Genomic DNA, 20028 nt, shown 5'->3' with positions numbered 1-20028 from the left:
ATCTCTATCAAATTATTTCCTTGTACCATTTATCCCATTCTACTGCACATTTATGATTTCAATGAGTTCATATTATCTGAGCAGGACAGGATAAAATTAAATCTTTTTAACAATATTTTCAAGGCTGTTAGCAAATTAGGCATTATGCAGCCACAAAACATTTTAAACCTTCTCCTTCACTAAATCTCTCTTTCACAGAAGTCAATTAGCAAGAACAAGTACCTCAAATAAGAGTATTTCCATTTTCCATAAAACCCTAGTCACTTATCTCCAACAAAAAACGCATATGGTCAAAAGATTATAGAAAAAGGACTTGAATGGTTATCTTAGCAATGTATTTCAAAGGGACAAATTGCTGAGTTTTTAAAAACTTCCTAGATATTTTTTTATTCTCATTTTAAAATTCTGAACGGACTGTACATTCAGATCTCTTTTACAAATATAACTAGATAGTCTCTTCAATAAATCTGAAGGATCAAGAGTTGATCTTGATTTAGAAGTAATACTGATTTATTAATGGGTAATAATAGTAAATCTAAATTATTTTGCTTTGATCATAAAAAATGTAGTACAGGGTGAACAAATAACCAAATTTAGTCTTATTTTCAATATTTAAACCACCCTCTATTCCCCCCCTCCCCACTAGTTGCCCCTCTCCTTTCTCTGTCTGTTTTCAGGTAGAAATCCCCCATCAACTTCTCAGGAGAAAGGGGGGAGCAGAAGGAGCAGCAGTTATTTCAAAGAGCACTAATCCTCAGAAACCAGGGAAGCATCATGCCTCGTCTCCCTGGAAATAATAATAGTAAAACGTGGCAGTTTTGGGGAGGAACACACCATCTGCCAACCCCAAGGGAGGGGGAAGACTTGACGGGAGCACCTGTGCCACCCCCTCTAGTCCCAATAAGCCAGGGCCGTTTGGTGAGTATGGGAAGGAACATTTCCCGCCTACCCTTGCAATGGGAGGAACAGAATTATAAATATAAATAATAAATGAATAATGAGGCAACTGAAAAGGAGCACTAGTGGCCATAGTACATTTCAGCAATTGGAGAAGTAGGATATGAAAATGAAAAACCCTGTAGAACGTGAAGATGGAAGGGGTAGGGGGAAGAGATTACAGGGAGATCAGAGGACCATTTACTGATCTTGAGCTCTCCACTCTATCCCAGTGCTACTGAAAAGCTGAAAGAGAGCCCAGTGTATTCCCCTTCCAGAAGTCATCTGTTCTACCACTGGGAGAAAGGGGAGAGGAACCTGCAACTGTGAGACTTTCAAGCTCCGGAGCAGGGGATTTGTCCAACCTAGCAAACAGAAAGGGGTCAGAGAGAGAGCGCGCGACACAGTGCAATTACATAATTTTTCAGTCATGGGTCCCTAAGCAAACAGAAATTATATATTTTGTGGGGGAAAAACCCTAAATTTGGCTTTTAGTTCAGAGACCTTCACTTTTATGTAATGCAATAGCCAGGAATAAATTAATAAAGTCACTTTAATAAGCTATTATAGGTTTATGTTGTGGGTTGAAGACTGCTAGCTTGAGATGGCTGGTTGCATTGGTAGAAGAAAATATGTTGCAATTAGGTGATGGTTTGCTCTCAATACCATGCATCGCTCTTTTTGTGACCTTCACTCTCTCTCTCCTGGCTGTATTTCTGCAGTATGTTCTTTTATTTATTCTGTGGAATATATCATTGCTATGTAGGCTTTTTTGAAATTTCTTATCACAGTGTTCGTTTCTGTGGGAGGAGTGTCATTTCTTATGCTCTGTAAGAAAGGTGTTCACTTAAGAAAGATGTTTGTGTTTCAAACATGTTATATTCTTTGGCAATGTGTATAGCAACATCTGGGTTGTTTCCTGTGGCCAACAGTGATTGTATTCTTGTTTAACTTGTTTAACCCTTCTTTTGATTCCTAACATGAGCTATTTTATCCTGAGAGATATTTCCTTTTCCAGCTTCCGAAATACGGGACACTCATGAAAATGATCTGACTCTGCAACGGCAACTAGAAAGAGCCACAAATAAAGCACTGAAACCCAAATCACTGCAATCTCAAAAGAGAATAAACAGCACATATCCCACACGTAGGAGGTATACAAGGGAACAAAAATATACTTGACAAATAAGGAATCAGAACATGCTATAGCAAAGGGCAAACTATATGCAAAAAAAATGAGCAAACATAATGGGTGAAATCCCACCACAGTATGTAGCCGACTGTTTCTACTACATTCCCTGGAGAGACTACAATGTAGCCTTATAAACCACAGTCTTCTACAGTTCTGCATTTCACAGTGTGATACAATTTTATACAATTAAATGTTCTGTTTTGAACTAATTTTTTTTAAATTGAGTTGCAGAATTATATAGTTTAAACATCCTCAAGTGTACTCGCTAGGATTGCCAACTTTGTAATATATAAAATACGGACACTCCAGCCTGCCTGTTCCCCCAAGGTCCTACCCCTGACCCACCTCTCCCCGAGGCCCTGGTCCTGCCTCTCCCCTCTCACCAAGGCCCTGCCCCCTATTTGCTGCTCTCCCTCCCTGCCCCCTCCCGGTCTTCTGTCATTCTCTGCTTTTTCCCTCCCCTCCCTCCCCTCTGCGTGGAAGGGACTTGCCTTTGGAGCTGGGAGCTGCTGCTGCCCAACGCAGGTGGGAGGTGGCTCCAGCTGAGTGGGGGTTGGCACAGGTAATGACCAGGCACCTCCCTGCCTCCCCTACCCGCAGTAACCGGATACTGTCAGGTCCCCTTTTTTACCAGACTTTCTGGTCGAAAACCAGACACCTGGCCATCCTAGTATCTCCATTTGTTATTTTATTTGCAGAGAGAAAATATAAAGCAAGAAACAATAAACACACACTGAGAAAGCTGGGGCAGGTGGTGCAGTGAATGACAGCACTAGTATTTCACTTATGAAGATCAAAGTTCAAGTTCTAGGTCTGATCATAAGTGAAACTTATTTTAGGTAGTCTCATCCAAATTTGCAATCAAGGAGGTGAAAAACAGTAGTAATATTCTGCACACAGCCATCACCCCTCTAATATAAAGCTAGTACCCAGCCCTTCCTCTGTCTGCCCCATTCACCAGAACCAGACTTCCTAACTTCTCTAGTTGGGTTGGTCCTGCTCCTGGTGTGCCTGCCATTTTTAACTCTCAAAAAGACTTGGCACTAGGTGTGAAGGATTGTAAATACTACAAAGCTAGCCAGAATACCCAGAGCACAACAAAGCACACCAGGATCAGAGTTAGGAAGTTTCTTGCATATCTGAAGCCAGGAGGAAAAAAAAAATCAACTTTTAGGTGGGTGTGAAGGTATAAATAGTCACGGGGATAGGTAAAAGATTTAAAATTCCATTCACTGATTCCCCATAGACCACTCTACCTGAGGCCTGTTTTTTCATCTTGTCCTGGGCCCTGTGAATCCTGTACCAAAATGGCAAAAGTGTCTAAGGCCAGGATATAAGAACATTGGCAGAGATGTTTGTGGAAGCCTTCACAAAGCATTGCCAGAATAAGAGGAGGTTACTCACCCTGTGCAGTAACTGACGTTCTTCGAGATGAGTGTCCCTGTGGGTGCTCCACTCCAGGTGTTGGTGCGTCCCTGCGCCTTCCGAGATTTTTCGTAGCAGTACTCGTACTGGCCACGCATGCGCAGAGGGTGTCCCCCGCTGTGAGTCTAGGATAATAGTACGCATGCGTGGCCAATCTCCTCAGTTCCTTCTCTACAACGGAGGCTACCCCAACTCCGAAGTAGAGGGGAGGAGGGTGGGTAGTGGAGCACCCACAGGGACACTCATTTCGAAGAACGTCAATTACTGCACAGGGTGAGTAACCTCCTCTTCGAGAGATGTCCCTGTGGGTGCTCCACTCCAGGTGACTTAAAAGCCGTATATCTTAAGGAGGTAGGGACTTCGGATCTGATAGGAACGCCGTTGATAGTACAGCCCTGCCCAAACGTATATCAGATAGAGGGCCTTGAGTAAGGGCATAGTGTTTAACAAATGTGTGCTCAGAGGACCAGGTGGCTGCTTTACAGATATCAGCCAGGGGAACTTTGCGTAAGAATGCTACAGAGGCAGCCATAGATCTAGTGGAGTGTGTTCTGATGCCGTCTGGAGGTGTAGCTTTCTTTATCTGATAGCACAACCGGATGCACTGGGAAATCCAGTTTGAAAGTCTCTGGGTAGAAATAGGCGTACCTTTGGAACGCTCCGCGATGGAGACAAAAAGTCTGGAAGAATTTCTAAAAGGGTTGGTTCTATCCAAATAGAAGGACAAGGCCCTACGTACGTCTAGTGTATGCATTGAGGCTTCGAATGAGTTCGCATGTGGCTTCGGGAAAAAGGTTGGTAAGTGTATCGGCTCATTAATGTGGAATGACGAGTGTACCTTAGGAAGAAAATTGGGGTGTAACCTGAGGGTAACCTTGTCTTTGAAAAATAGCGTATATGGTGGGTCTGCCATAAGAGCTGCTATTTCTCCTGCCCGCCTGGCGGAGGTAATTGCCACTAAAAATGCTGTTTTCATCGAAAGGTGTAAAAGGGAGCACGTGGCTAGGGGTTCAAATGGTTGCTGAGTTAGGCAAGATAGAACTAGATGAAGGTCCCACGGAGTGGTGGGTGGTTTTGTGTCTGGGTATAGGGTTTGTAGTCCCTTGAGGAAGCGCTTGGTGATCGGATGAGCAAATACAGAAGTATCATCGATTTTGTCATGAAAAGTTGTAATAGCAGCTAAATGGACCCTGATGGAACTGGAAGAAAGGCCGGATTGCTTAAGGTCCAATAGGTATTCAAGTATGAGCGGAAGAGATGCTGACGTGGGACTAAGTTGTTTAGTTGAACACCAGTGTGTGAATCGTTTCCACTTACATAGATAGGTGGTGCGAGTAGATTGTGTTCTGCTATGTAGGAGCACTCTTTGAACTTGTTCAGAGCAATCTAGTTCGTTTTGGGAGAACCATGGAGGAACCATGCTTTGAGGTGGAGCATGGGTAGGTTGGGGTGGAGAAAACGGCCGTGTTGTTGTGATAGGAGGTTCGGAATGAGAGGCAAGGGGATTGGTGGTCAAATCGACATTTTGGTGAGAAACGGAAACCAGGGCTGTCTGGGCCATGATGGAGCAATTAGGATCACCTTGGCCCCATCTGTTCGTATTTTTATCAGGACCCTGTTCAGAACCGGTATCGGGGGAAACGCATAGAGTAAGTTTTGGTTCCATGGGATCATGAATGCGTCTCCCAAGGAATGTTTGCCTAGCCCTGCTCTGGAGCAAAAATTGGGACATTTCTTGTTTTTTGCAGTTGCAAAGAGGTCTATTTCTGGGTAGCCCCAAATGCGGAATATGTTGTGAATGGTGTGCTCGTTTAATTCCCATTCGTGATCCCACGGGAAACGTCTGCTTAGTTCGTCCGCTGTGGTATTCATCACTCCGGGAAGATAGGCCGCTGATACCCGGATGTTGTTCGCAATGCACCAGTTCCAGAGCTTCAGAGCCTCTGTGCACAGAGAGTGGGATCGAGCTCCCCCTTGCCTGTTCACGTAGAACATGCATGCAATATTGACTGTCATTATGCGTACGTGTTGGTTCTTGACCAGTGGCAGGAATTGACGGCACGCATTGCGAATGGCTCGAAGTTCTAGGACGTTTATATGGAGAGAGGACTCGGTTGAAGACCAAAGCCCCTGGGCTGTGTGGTGAGACATGTGTGCACCCCATCCTGTCAGAGATGCATCGGTCGTCAGTATGAGGGATGGAGCCTGCTGAAGAAAGGGGACTCCAGAGCAGAGGTTGGAGTGAATTGTCCACCACTGTAGAGAATCTTTGACTCGGATAGGTATGGAGAGAGTCTTGTTTAGAGGGTGCACATTCGGTCTGTACACCGTGGCCAACCACGCTTGGAAGCACCTCATGTGTAGACGTGCATTTTGGACAACGGAGGTGCACGAGGCCATGTGACCTAGTATTTGTAGGCAGTCCTGGACAGTCACCTGGGGACTGTTGCGAATCGTTGTGGCCAGTTGACTTATAGAATTGAAGTGGGCTGGTGGGAGAGATGCCAACCCCGTCCGGGAGTCTAGGTATGCCCCTATGAACTCCAGATGTTGGGTGGGGTATAATGTGGATTTGTTTGTGTTTACTTGCAGGACTAAAGATAGGAAACAATCGATGGTAAGTCGTATGGATCGGAGAGCTTCGTCGAACGTTGAAGCTTTGAGGAGGCAATCGTCTAGGTAAGGAAATATTACGACCTCTTGTTTTCTGAGGTAGGCTGTAACTACGGGTAGGATTTTGGAAAAAACATAGGGGGCCGTGGACAGTCCGAAGGGGAGAACCCGGTATTGGAAATGTGTGGAGCCGAGAGTAAAGCGTAGGAATCGTCTGTGGAACGGGTGTATAATCACATGAAAATAGGCGTCCTGTAGGTCGAGGGCTGAAAACCAGTCGCCCTGCTCCAGCGCTGGGATTATAGTGGTGAGAGTGACCATCTTGAACTTTTGCTTTTTGACAAATTTGTTGAGCCGCCTGAGGTCGAGGATTGGTCGCCATCCCCCATTTTTCTTCTCTGTTAAGAAATAATGGGAATAAAACCCCTTCCCTCTGTGTCGTTCTGGCACAGTTTCTACTGCTCCCAGTTGAAGGAGATGCTGCACTTCTTGGAAGAGTAGTTGCTCGTGAGATGGGTCCCTGAAGAGGGACGGGGAGGGTGGGTGAGTGGGAGGGAGGGAGAGGAAGGGGATGGTGTATCCAATTGTAACTACCTCTATGACCCATTTGTCGGATGTAATTTTTTGCCATTGATGAGAGAATGGTCGTAGGCGGTGTCCAAAGATAGGTGTGCCGGCTGAAGTGGGAACGCTGTTTTCTAAACCCTCGACCAATGCTTCAAATCTGCCTATTAGTTGGAGGGGGTTGCAGCGCCCCTGTAGAGTTAGGACGACGACGTTGGAATCTTGGTCTTTGGCGTTGTTGCGGCTGCTGTTGTTCCTGCGGTCTATAGGAATGTTGTGTAAATGCGGGGTAGAGTGGACATTGATAAGGTTGGTATCTAAATTGTCGTCTTCTGGTCGCAGGTGGCTGGAGGCCTAGGGACCGGAGGGTTGCTCTTGCGTCCTTCATCGAATGAAGCATGTCGTTTGTGGTGGAGGCAAAAAGTTTTTCCCCGTCGAAGGGAAGATCTTCAATGGTGCTCTGGACCTCTCGAGGGAAGAAGGAGGAAGAGAGCCATGAACCCCGTCGCATGACCACTGCTGTGGCAGTCGACCTTGCTGCAGTGTTAGCTACATCGAGGGCCGCTTGGAGAGCAGTGCGTGATATGGTTTGTCCCTCGGAAACCAGAGCTGTGAATTGCTGTTTCTTCTGCTCTGGGATGTGATCAATAAAATCCATGAACTTACTATAGTTTTTGTGGTCATATTTTGCAAGGACTGCGGTATAATTAGCTATGCGAAAATGTAGCGTCGAGGATGCATATACTTTACGGCCGAAGAGGTCCAGGCGTTTACTGTCTTTGTTGGCTGGGGTGGAGCGGGCGTACTATTGTTTGGCCCTCTGGTTCGCTGCGTCCACTACCAATGAGTTTGGCGCCGGATGGGTAAAAAGGAATTCAGAGCCCTTTGAAGGGATGAAGTACTTCCTGTCCGCTTGTTTACAGGTAGGTAGGCTCGTGGCTGGATTCTGCCAGATGGATTTAGCGGGTTCTAAAAGGGCTACGTTGATTGGCAATGCCACTCTAGAGGAAGAAGAGGGCTGCAGGATGTCTGTTAGCTCATGCTGTTGTTCAGTGACTTCCTCCAAGTTAATTTTTAAGTTACCGGCAGCTCTTTTAAAGAGGTCTTGGAATTTTGCATAGTCATCCGACGGTGTTGGAGGAAGGGGAAGTAAGGCTTCCTCAGGCGTTACGTCGGGCTCTGCTGGAATAGGAGCAGGACTCAGTTGCTCCTGGGAGTGTGACGGTGCTGCCTGGTATCTTATGTCACCGGCAGATCCGTCACGTGGCGGTGCTAAACCGGCGTTGCGCCTGGTCGAAGTGCCGTAGCGCATGCGTTCTCGGGGGTACGATACCCATGGTGCCCAACATTGCCATGGTGGTGGGTAGGGCATAGGTGGTGCCATCCAAGGGTTCACTCCCCATGGGGCAGGATCCTGATAACAGGCTGAGGTGATTTGTTTGTAACCCCTGTTGATTGGGGTGTGGGAGTCTTGATCAGGAGAAAAAACTGCCTGTGGATCAATTTCCCCCTCACTGGAGGAAGGTTGTTCTGATCCTGAGTCATGCATTGGAGAGAAACAGGCAGTCATCAGGGGAGACTGCAGAATAGGTGACACCGATAGATCTGCTGTCTGAGTAAAGTGAAGAGGTGAGGCTCCCGCATGAGGTGAAAACTGTGGAGGAGGAAGTTGCCCTGAGGGAACATTCCTTTGAGCAGGGGTTTTGCCTTTGATCTCCCTGTCAGTCTGTGCCGTGGTTGCCGGTGCCGTGGTAGGTGCCGGGAGGGCAACATCAGCCCGCTGAGGGTCAGCCAGGGCGGGAAATGTCGGCACCGCGTCCATCTCGGTGCTGAACGGTGCCATAAACGAGGCAGGCAACTGAAAGCCTGAAGCCTCGGCACCGGAGCCTTGCGCCGCCGCCGCAACCTGAGGAGGCTTTTGTGCGGTGCCTGAGGAGCCCGGCTCTTCAAAAGTGCTGAGGCGAGGAAACACAGGCAGGGAAACTGTTGACCAGCCTGAGGCACTTTTGTGCCTCACCAGCTTCCTTGTTGGAGAGGGCTGCCCCTTCTTTAAAGTTTTCTTCAGGTTTTTTGAAGCAGGGGGGCTGTGTCGGGCAGTAGAGCCGGAGTCGGCGCCTGGGTCTGAAACTGACCCGATAGACTTCTGCAGGAGAAGCAGTTTCAATTTGAGCTCCCTGTCCTTTCGTGCCCTGGAACTGAGTTTGGTACAGTGGGCACATTTTTGGGGAATGTGTGTTTCCCCCAGGCATTTTATACAAAGAGAATGGCCATCAGAGAGTGGGATAGCATCCTTGCACGTAGAGCAGAGCTTAAAGCCTGTGGAGCCAGGCATGGTAGAAGCGGCTGCGGCTGAGAGAATTTTTTTTTTTTTTTTACAGATAAAGAAGTAATAAACTAGACTAACAAGAACTGACAACAAACTAACTACTATAACAGGTAATTGTAAGAAAATGAGGGATTTCCTAACGAGTCTGCTGAGCTCCGTCTCAGGCCGGGGACGGTAGAGAAGGAACTGAGGAGATTGGCCACGCATGCGTACTATTATCCTAGACTCACAGCGGAGGGCACCCTCTGCGCATGCGTGGCCAGTACGAGTACTGCTACGAAAAATCTCCGAGCGAAGGCGCAGGGACGCACCAACACCTGGAGTGGAGCACCCACAGGGACATCTCTCTCGAAGAAGCCTGGCTCAAGACAATACTATTAGTCTCCCATTTTCATAAGCTATAAAAGTCAGTCACATATACAATATAATCTCATTGTGAAAGACAGTAAATCGTAATGGGACTAAGATTTCACAGTTGCATCTGTGCTTCTGTTAATACTCAAGTATTATAAACAATAAACTACACCCAACCTTCAGTGAAAATATAGCCTATTTCTTTGTGAATGGAATGGTTCTTGTTACATCCCAGAATATAATTTTGAAGCCATTTTTTTAAAAACTCATCAACTGTGCTGCATAGTAAGGAACACCATAGATTACCAAGAACACAGCTTTTCTTGCTACACACAGATTCAAAGTGGGAATAAAGTGCCTAGCAGCTGCTATTATCCTAACAGTTGGAAACTGTCTCCACCAGCTGGCAAAATACAAACACAGCAGTCCCAAAATGGTACAAGGCTATCAGAAAAAGAAACAATACAATTTTCCTAAATAACTTATTTTCATACTTTTTAATGGAAGAGATATACATAAAACACAGAAAAAACTTCAGTGGATAGGGCCTATTATAGATCATTACTCATCTGTAACCAAAGATGTTACAGAAGTTGAACATCTAAATTTAAACTCAGTTAACTCATCAATAGGAAAGACATCAATAACATAGGCAGCTCATGAAAAAAGGGGTATTTTGTTCTATGCTGGAGTGAGGAAAACTAAGACTATTCCTGCACTAAACAAATGTGTAATGGTATTTTCTAACAGCTTGTGATGTTTGGGTTGGTTATAGACAAACTCACAGCAGACCTGCACAGCATCATGGCTAGCATAAACCAAGCTCTCTGAAAAGTTTATAAGTGTAGAACTGTTGGGATAGATCATGATAACGCTAATAGAGGCAATTAAGACATAATAAACTCAGGGCTATATGTTATAAAAATGCAAAAAAGAAATTTACCTGGAATAAGTTCCATAACTATATAAATAGGCTGCCTTTGAGTGCAAACTCCTATTAGCTTGACAATATTGGGATGGTCATATTGCTTGAGTATTCTGCATAGGGTGCAAAAAAAGTTTGATTACGTTAGTATATTTCATTATGCAAGTTGATTAAAATAAATATCAGGAGAAAGTATCTTAAACATTATTTTAAAGCAAAATTTCCCTTGTTATGTTATCCAAAATAAAAACAAGTTGCTTTCAATGCAAAAGTACCACTCTGTGGAATTACAATCATACCACTCTGATGAGAAAATTAAAAACTGGTGAATATATTAACTAATTTACAAGTCAAGATCAGGGCCGGCTCCAGGCACCAGGCACCCAAGCTGGTGCTTGGGGCGGCACCTGGAGGGGGGCGGCGCGGTGCTCTGGCCGCCGCGGGGAGAGCCGAGCCCCAGCCGGGGCTTGCTGCCCTGCCCCCGGCGCTCTGGCCGCCGGGGTGGGGGGGAGAGCCGAGCCCCCACCTAGGCTCGCCGCCCTCGCCCCGGGGCTCCGGCTGCCCTCCTCCCCGGCGCCCTCCCCCCGGCCGCCGGGGGGAGAGCGGAGCCCTCACCGGGGCTCCGGCCGCCCCCCCCCCGGCTCCGGCCTGGGGCGGCAAAAAAGCCAGAGCCGGCCCTGGTCAAGATCTACTTAAGTATTCTCATAGTGATCCCACCATTTGTCCACATCATAAAATAACTATATAATTTGCATGACAAGGCAGTCATACCTCATGAGGCCCAGAATTTAACTAAAAGATCAGAACTGGGGAGTGCTGGGAGAGTTCAGTCAAAAACCTTGCAAAGCATCTGTCTGCACTTTGCCTACCCACAGCTCAACCTCCAACTCATTTTCCTGAGCGTTAAATACAGTAAAAATAATGTAAACTGAAAACAAAAAATTAAGGACAAACATTCCAATTTAGGAAGCAGAAACAATAAAACTTGCATCTGCTTAAGTAAGGCTATGATGAGAACATTTACAGACAGAAGAATATGCCATGACTTATAAATGAAAAGGAGGGCTGGTGAGAATTCTAGAGACACATCATAGCTTTTGAAAGTTTGATGCCTACTACTTATTAACTTGAACCACCTCTTGTAAAAAAAAAAAAAATGGAAAGCGTTAGTATGCTTGAATGCCATCTCAGTAAGGAATAATGTATTTCATTTTCATTTCAATATAAAATCATTTCTTGAGTTGGAGGCTGCTTAGCAAGTGAAGAAATTCCTTGGTAGCCAGCCAGGCTATTAGCATGAAATCAAAGCCATTTTCAAGGAATTATATAGTTGAAAAAAGAACAGGAGTACTTGTGGCACCTTAGAGACTAACAAATTTATTAGAGCATAAGCTTTCGTGGGCTACAACCCACTTCTTCGGATGCACAGTGGCTCAGTGAAGTTGAATCTCTCCAGAGCTCCCTAGAAGATCAACCCTAAGACTACTTGGCCACAAAATTAGTCTGATTTGGGAGATAACATGTAGAGTGGCACCAAGTAAGAAGAAATACTAAGCAAGTAATATAAAAACAATTGAATGAGCATACAGGTTTTAAAAATTCACTGTAAGACAACTCCCACCTGTTCATGCTCTCTGTATGTGTGTATATATATATCTCCTCAATATATGTTTCACTCTATATGCATCCGAAGAAGTGGGTTGTAGCCCACGAAAGCTTATGCTCTAATAAATTTGTTAGTCTCTAAGGTGCCACAAGTACTCCTGTTCTTTTTGCGGATACAGACTAACACGGCTGCTACTCTGAAACCTATATAGTTGAAATAACCAATACAAGTCATTTGTATATAGCTAATGTTTTCTACGTTTCTATCTTTGTAAAACTCAGTTATTTATCTAACAATGAAATTATGCTAAACTCTAGAGTGAGGACAGCAAGATAACTTAAAACATTTTAAAATATTGTGGTACACTCCCTTACCCTGAGAATTTAAAGGCCAGTACTTGTATTCTCATGTATCAGCTCACATACATGGGCTTAGCACTCTTTTCACCAATGTTTTGTAATATAATTACTGTCTATACTCGTTCATAAGCCGAACTTTTTTCGTAAAAAAGGGAAGCACCAGAGAAGGGGGTCGGCTTATGAACGGTTATAGAGAGGGAGAGGTGGGGCACAGCCCCTCCCCGCAACAGAGGGAACAAGGAGAGGCAACACAGCCAGCAGAGCCAGAAGGGAAGAGGCAGGGCCAGAGTCTCTCCAATTCTGGCCACGCTGCTCTCCCCCCAGCCTCCAAAGCAGCTGCAGCTCCAGGGCTGGCAGGCTGCAGCCGTGCCACGCGGTCCCTCCCCCCAGAGCAGGCTGTGGCAGCGCCACCCGACCCGCCGGAGCACGCTGCAGCCGTGCCGCCCGGCCCAGCCTGCTGGAACATGCTGCGGCTGCGCCGCCCGGTCTGGCCCGCCGGAGTAGGCTGCGGCTGCGCTGCCCAGCCTGCTGGAGCAGCTCCAGCCAGGCCAGAGACATCCTCCCTTAGCCCTCCCCAGATAAGGTGGGAAGGGATGGGATGGGGAGAGTGTGGGGGTCACGGGCTAAGGGTGGAGTCATGTGGGGGGTGGTCATAGGGGTTACTGCCCTGACCCCCAGCTTCTCCCCCCCCCAAAATTTCCCCACCAGTTGCTGTCCCGGCCCGTCAGGGTAAGCAGCTAGCACGCCGGGACACTTTGTTTCATTAGGTTTACCTCCGTGCCTGCGGACGCGAGGTAAACAAACCATCTCGGCCCGCCAGCAGCTTATCCTGATGGCCCGGGAGCCAAAGTTTGCTGACCCCTGAATTATAGGGTCGGCTTATGAACGGGTCATAACATTTTCCATTTTTACTTATCCATCTTGGGGGGGTTGGTTTATAAATGAACCGGTTTATGATTGAGTATATACGGTACTATTCCAACCTCATTTTCCCCCACTATCAAGGAATATCCTTTGTCTGACTGGCACAACCCAGTTCTTACAGAGGGCCTGTTTCTTCCCGAGAAAGATCAGTTAATGAGGTCAATATCTACATGTCTTTATGACTACCACTTCTACTCTAAAGTCTTGCTTGAGTCTATGATAAGGTCAGACCTTTGGAAAAAAGCTCTTAATTGGGCGGCAATGTTAGTTTCAGGGCTTATTTATGATTGCTGGACTGTCACTAAAGATATCTGAAATCTTTAATTTTCAAAGTTAAAATTTCAATTAAAAAAAATCCAAGATAAGCACATATCTAATTATATGTAGAGAACTCACCTGGCCTCTGATAAAAATTTTATTTTCAGTTCCTGAGGAAGGTCTTCTTTACAAGTTTTTACAGCAACAGGAGTTTTATCCTTTAATGTTCCCTTATATACTTCACCAAAATTACCCTGAAATTGCAAATATATATTCATTGTGCTGAGTAAACACATAACTTTTAAGTCTTCAGAAAAATAAAGCTAATCATTATTCAGAAGAAACAGATACCGTATGTCAAAGAATTTTCATTAGGATCTATGTTTTAAAGATGCTCTTATAAAGTCACACACTAACTTCAAAGGAAAATTGTTTTATTTTCTTGCTCTTACTCTAACATCATTCAGTTCATAATACATTTTTATATTTGGCCATATCTAACATACAGAATTTAACAAGATATTCTACTGTAACTTTTCTGAAAACAGTAAAGCATTTTCTGAATAAACAAAATAGATTTTTCTTCAAATCCTTTTTTAGTCAGTGGAACTTCATTAACTTCTAAAATCTGGGTGACACGTTGAAAATATTACTTTCTTCCTCCTCTTTGATATTAACTTCACATCTCCAGATAAGAAAATGGGGAATTGTTAATTCCCTACTTTGAGATGCAGAATTTTTATCTGATATGATTTTTGATGGGGCATGATGTAGGCAACTGTATTGATTACAGTATAATCAACTATTGTTACAGCCAGTTCTCATCTGTATTATTACATTACTATCTACATATAAATTGGGCAGGGAGGCCAAAGGCTCTCCATATATAGGAAGGTTTTCCTCTCCCATTTTCAGAATTTTACACTCTATACAAAGATGAGGGTTTGAGGCCCCACATTTTGCCAATAAGTGGATTTAAAAAGTAACTTGTTCTATATTCAGATTTCTGAGATGCCAAGCAAGATGTGAAAGACATTTTTAATTGGTCTTTACAGCAGGATAATATGGACTAATTAGGCAGGACAGTAGAATGAAGACAACTAAAAAGTAATTTAAGCTTGCCATAAAGTTGCTAATTACCTAAACAATAACTATGATTGAGATATGGGAACTAATTAGTTAAAGACTGAAGGGGCAGCAAATCAAAAGAAATTATCACAGGCCCAAAGGTGCTCTCAGTTTCTGCTTTTTCACTACTTAGGCTTAAGAGTATGTCTACACTACGAAATTACCGTATATACTCGTTCATAAGCTGAATTTTTTTAGTAAAAAAGGGAAGCACCAGAGATGGGGGTCGGCTTATGAACGGGTATAGAGAGGGAGAGATGGGACACAGCCCCTCCCCCCAACAGAGGAAGCAAGGAGAGGCAGCACAGCCAGCAGAGACAGAAGAGAAGAGGCGGGGCCAGAGTTTCTCCACTTCTGGCCACGCTGCTCTCCCCACCCAGCCTCCAAAGCAGCTGCAGCTTCAGGGCTGGCCGGCTGCAGCCATGCTGCTCAGCCCTGCTCCCCAGAGCACGCTGCGGCCGTACCGCCCGGCCCAGACCGCTAGAACATGCTGCGGCCGCGCCACCCAGTCTGGCCCGCCGGAGTAGGCTGCGGCTGCGCTGCCCAGCCTGCTGGAGCAGCTCCAGCCGGGCCAGAGACATCCTCCCTTGGCCCTCCCCAGATAAGGTGGGAAGGGATGAGATGGGGAGAGTGTGGGGGCCCGGGCTAGGGGTGGGGTCATGTGGGGGTAGTCACAGCGGTTACTCCCCTGACTCCTAGCTTCTCCCCCCCCCCCAAATTTCCCCACCAGTTGCTGTCCTGGCCCATCAGGGTAAGCAGCTGGTGCGCTGGGACACTTTGTTTCATTAGGTTTACCTCCGTGCCTGCAGATGCTCGAGGTAAACAAACCATCTCGGCCCGCCAGCGGCTTATCCTGATGGCCCGGGAGCCAAGTTTGCTGACCCCTGAATTATAGGGTCGGCTTATGAACAGGTTATAAAAATTTTCCATTTTTACTTATCCATCTGGGGGGGGGGGTCAGCTTATAAACGAACCTGCTTATGATCGAGTATATATGGTAGGTTGATTTTATAGAAGTCGATCTTTAGAAAGCGATCTTATACAGTCGATTGTGTATGTCCCCCACTAAGCGCATTAAGTCAGCAGAGTGCGTCCTCAATACTGTGGCGAGGATTGAGTCATGGAGCTGTGCACTGTGGGTAGCTATCCCACAGTCCCCGCTGTCCATTGGAATTCTGGGTTAAGCTCCTGATGCCTGATGGGGCAAAAACATTGTCGCGGGTAGTTTTGGGTACACGTCACCAGTCTCCCCTCCTTCCCTCCGTGAAAGCAATGGCAGACAATCATTTCGCGCCTTTTTTCCTGGGTGACCCGTGCAGACGCAATAGCACAGCAAGCATGGAGCCCGCTCAGCTCACTGCTGCTGTTGTGAGCACAGCAAACCACCTCGCGCATTATCCTGCAGTATGTGCAGAACCTGGCTAGGAGCCGCCAGCATGAGGATGATTGTGAGGAGGACATGGACATAGATGTTCCTGAAAGCACGGGATGTGGCAATTGGGACATCATGGCGGCTGTGGGGCAGGTTGATACAGTGAAACGCCGATTCTGGGCACGGCAAACAAGCACAGACTGGTGGGACCGCATAGTTTTACGGGTATTGGATGATTCCCAGTGACTGAAACTTTCGCATGCGTAAGGCCACTTTCCTGGAACTTTGTGAGTTGCTTTCCCCCGCCCTGAAGAGCAGGCATACCAAGATGAGAGCTGCCCTGACAGTTGAGAAACGAGTGGCAATAGCCCTGTGGAAGCTTGCAATGCCTGACTGCTACCGGTCTGTTGGGAATCAAATCCACTGTGGAGTGGACAAATCTACTGTGGGGGCTGCTGTGATCCAAGTAGCCAAGGCAATCACTAACCTTCTGCTAGCAAGGGTAGTGACTCTGGGAAACGTGCAGGTCATAGTGGATGGCTTTGCTGCAATGGGGTTCCCTAACTGTGGTGGGGCGATAGATGGAATGCGTATCCCTATCTTGGCCCTGGACCACCTTGCCAACCAGTACGTAAACCGCAAGGGGTACTTCTCAATGGTGCTGCAAGCACTGGTGGATCACAAGGGACGTTTCACTGACATCAACGGGGGATGGCCAGGAAAGGTGCATGATGCTCGCATCTTTAGGAACGCTGGGCTGTTTGAACAGCTGCAAGAAGGGACTTACTTCCCAGACCAGAAGATTACTGTTGGGGATGTTGAAATGCCAATAGTTATCCTTGGAGACCCAGCCTACCCCTTGCTCTTATGACTCATGAAGCCATACACAGGCAGCCTGGATAGTAGAAAGGAGCAGTTCAACTATAGGCTGAGCAAGTGCAGAATGGTGGTAGAATGTGCCTTTGGATGTTTAAAAGCTTGCTGGCGCTGTTTGCTTACTAGGTTAGACCTCAGTACAACCAATATTCCCATTGTTATTGCTGTTTGCTGTGTGCTCCATAATATCTGTGAGAGTAAGGGGGAGACATTTATGGCAGGGTGGGAGGTTGAGGCAAATCGCCTGGCGGCCGATTTTGAGCAGCCAGATACCAGGGCGATTAGAAGAGCACAGCTAGGCGCGCTGCGCATCAGAGAGGCTTTGAAAACCAGTTTCATGACTGGACAGGCTGTGTGTGTTTTCCTTGATGCAAACTCGCCTTTGCTGATTTTAATTCCCTGTAAGCCAACCACCCTCCCCCCTTCGATCACAGCTGGCAAAGGAAATAAAGTCACTATTGTTTTGAAACCATGCATTCTTTCTTTATTAACTAAAAAAAAAAGTGAGATAGCTGACAAGGTAGCCCAGGTGGGGTGCGGGAGGAGGGAAGGACAAGGCCACATTTCTTATTGTAGCCATACTACAAATCAAAACAGTTTGAATGACAGCCTTCTGTTGCTTCAGCCATAATCTGGAGTTAAGTGGCTGGGTGCCCAGAGCCTCCTCCCCACCCCCCGCGTTCTTGGGCATCTAGGTGAAGAGGATATGGAACTTGGGGAGGAGGGCAGGCGGTTATACAGCGGATGCAGTGGCGGTCTGTGCTCTTGTTGCCTTTCCTGCAGCTCCACCAGACGCCTGAGCATGTCTGTTTGCTCTCCCATTAACCTCAGCATCGCCTCCTGCCTCTTCTCATCGTGCTCACTGTATGCTTTCCTGGCCTCTGTCACTGTATGCCTCCATGCATTCAGATGTGCCCTATCAGTGCGGGAGGACTGCATGAGCTTGGAAAACATGTCATCGCGAGTGCATTTTTTTCGCCTTCTAATCTGCGATAACCTCTGGGACGGAGATGATAGGGGGAGCGTAGAAATATTTGCATCTGCAGGGGGATAAAAAGGGAGAATAGAATTTAAGAAGATACATTTCTGAGAACAAAAGGGAGACTCTTTCACAGTGAATCAAGCAATTCACAGCAGACAGCACATGTGCTTTAGGTACAAGGTCACATTTTGCCTTTTATATTGAGCGCCTGCCCGTATGGTGACACATCACACGGGGCTGGGCAACAGAATTCGGTTTCCAGGCAGCCATGGTAAGCCAAAAGGTATGTGGGGTTGGCTTCTTCTGCCCTCATAACATGTGGGAATGGTTTCAAACTGCAGCGCCCTCCTTTCCCATAGCAAGCAATGCCGGTTGGGTTTGCCATTTAAAAGGAGGGTCTGTGGTTTTCGGGTGGATGTGCAAAACCACTCCCTCCACCCCAGCGTGTGGCTATTCTCTGGGATGATCCCTTTTAGCCAAGCACAAACAGCCCAGCATGAATGGGGTCCTTTTACTGTTCCCTTACAAAAATTCCCCTATTTCAACCAGGTGACCATGAATGATATCACTCTCCTGAGGCTAACACAGAAAGATATAGACCAAATGTTGCTTGAATGCAATCAAAACCCAGAACCATTCGCTGACATGCTTTGTGCTACAATGATTCCAGACTACTTGCTACTGGCTTGACGTGGTAAAGTGTCCTACCCTGGAGGACGAAATAAGGCAGCCCTCCCCAGAAACCTTCTGCAAAGGCTTTCAGAGTACCTCCAGGAGAGCTTCATGGAGATTTGCCTGGAGGATTCCTGCTCCATCCCCAAACACATTAACAGACTTTTCCAGTAGCTGTACTGGCCGCGAATGCATCCCAAGTCTTCAGGGCAAATCAAACATTAAACACAATTGCTTTTAAACCCTGTAGTGTAGTTACAAATGTGTACTCACCAGAGGTGCCTTCTCCTGCTTCAGGGTCCGGGAACCCGCCTTGTGAGGGTATTGGCTCCAGGGTGATGACAAGGTCCTAGCTGCCGGGGAGAACGGATTCTCCGCTTGCCAGCTGCGCATTCTCCTCCTCCTCGTCCTCATCCACAAAATCCTCCTCCCTGTTGCATGAGACTCCCCACTTATAGCTGTCTACAGACAGTGGTGGGGTAGTGGTAGGGTCCCACCCTAGAATGTCATGCAGCTGATCATAGAAGCGGCATGTATGGGGATCTGACCCGGAGCGACCATTTGCCTCCTTTGTCTTTTGGTAGGCTTGCCTGAGCTCCTTAGCTTTCACGCGGCCCTGCTGTGTGTCCCTGTTGTAGCCTCTGTCCATCATGCCCTGTGCGATTTTGACATATATATTAGCATTTCTTCTTTTTGATTGTAGTTCGGCCTGCACAGATTCTTCTCCCCATACAGCAATCAGATCCAGTGTCTCCTGTTCGGTCCCTGCTGGAGCTCATTTGCAATTCTGGGACTGCATGGTCACCTGTGCTGCTGAGCTCACCACGCTGACCAAACAGGAAATTAAATTAAAAATTTCCCAGGGCTTTTTCAGTGTACCTGGCTAGTGCATCGGAGATGAAAGTGGTGTCCAGAGTGGTCACATTGGAACACTCTGGGATAGCTCCCGGAGGCCAATACCATCTAATTGCGTCTGCACTACCCCAAATTTGACCCAGGAAGGTCAATTTTAGCACTACTCCCCTCGCCGGGGAGGAGTACAGCAGTCAATTTTAAGAGCCCTTTAGGTCGACGGAATGGGGTTGGTTGTGTAGATGCATTGCTTATAAAATCAACCTAATACGGCTAAATTCAACCTAACCTCGTAGTGTAGACCAGGGCTAAGAAACTATGAAAAGGTTATACTCATGCAAAGGAGCAGACCATGCACAGGAGCACAAAATTGAAGGGCATATTTCCTTTGTCTGTTCTTGTTGGTTTTCTTTTTTTCCTTCCCCACCCCCCACAATAAGAACAGATATGGCTAAATCTTAAAGCTATCCCTGGTTTATCTCTACACAGATCTCTTTCCTTATGTGTGCCTCTGTTTGGGGTTACAGGACTTCAGTAAACATAGCCAGAATTTGCAGGAAGTGCTTTCCTTGTTTCTCTGAGTAAATGAGATTTTTTAAAATAATCACCACACATCTGTACATGAGCACAGATACTAATGTGAAAAGCAAAAAAAAAAAAAAAA

At 46.4% G+C, this 20028-nt stretch overlaps 1 protein-coding gene across 2 annotated transcripts in view; it reads right to left on the bottom strand.

Annotated features, from left to right (window-relative positions):
- The window catches only part of FER (FER tyrosine kinase), a 388439-nt gene that overhangs the window by 151063 nt on the left and 217348 nt on the right, over positions 1-20028 (bottom strand). For both annotated transcript variants that reach the window (XM_029910950.1, XM_029910951.1), the window contains 2 exons: positions 13621-13736; positions 10354-10448 (listed from right to left, as the gene is read on the bottom strand). In XM_029910950.1, the coding sequence (XP_029766810.1) occupies positions 10354-10448; positions 13621-13736 (211 nt within the window). The remainder of the gene's footprint in view (positions 1-10353; positions 10449-13620; positions 13737-20028) is intronic.

The sequence above is a fragment of the Terrapene carolina genome, unplaced genomic scaffold (genome assembly GCF_002925995.2).
Source record: "Terrapene carolina triunguis isolate 2854851 unplaced genomic scaffold, T_m_triunguis-2.0 Scaffold69, whole genome shotgun sequence".
Taxonomy (NCBI): Eukaryota; Metazoa; Chordata; order Testudines; family Emydidae; genus Terrapene; species Terrapene triunguis.
Note: the sequence above shows the minus strand (reverse complement) of the source record. Positions and strands in the feature narration are given on the sequence as shown.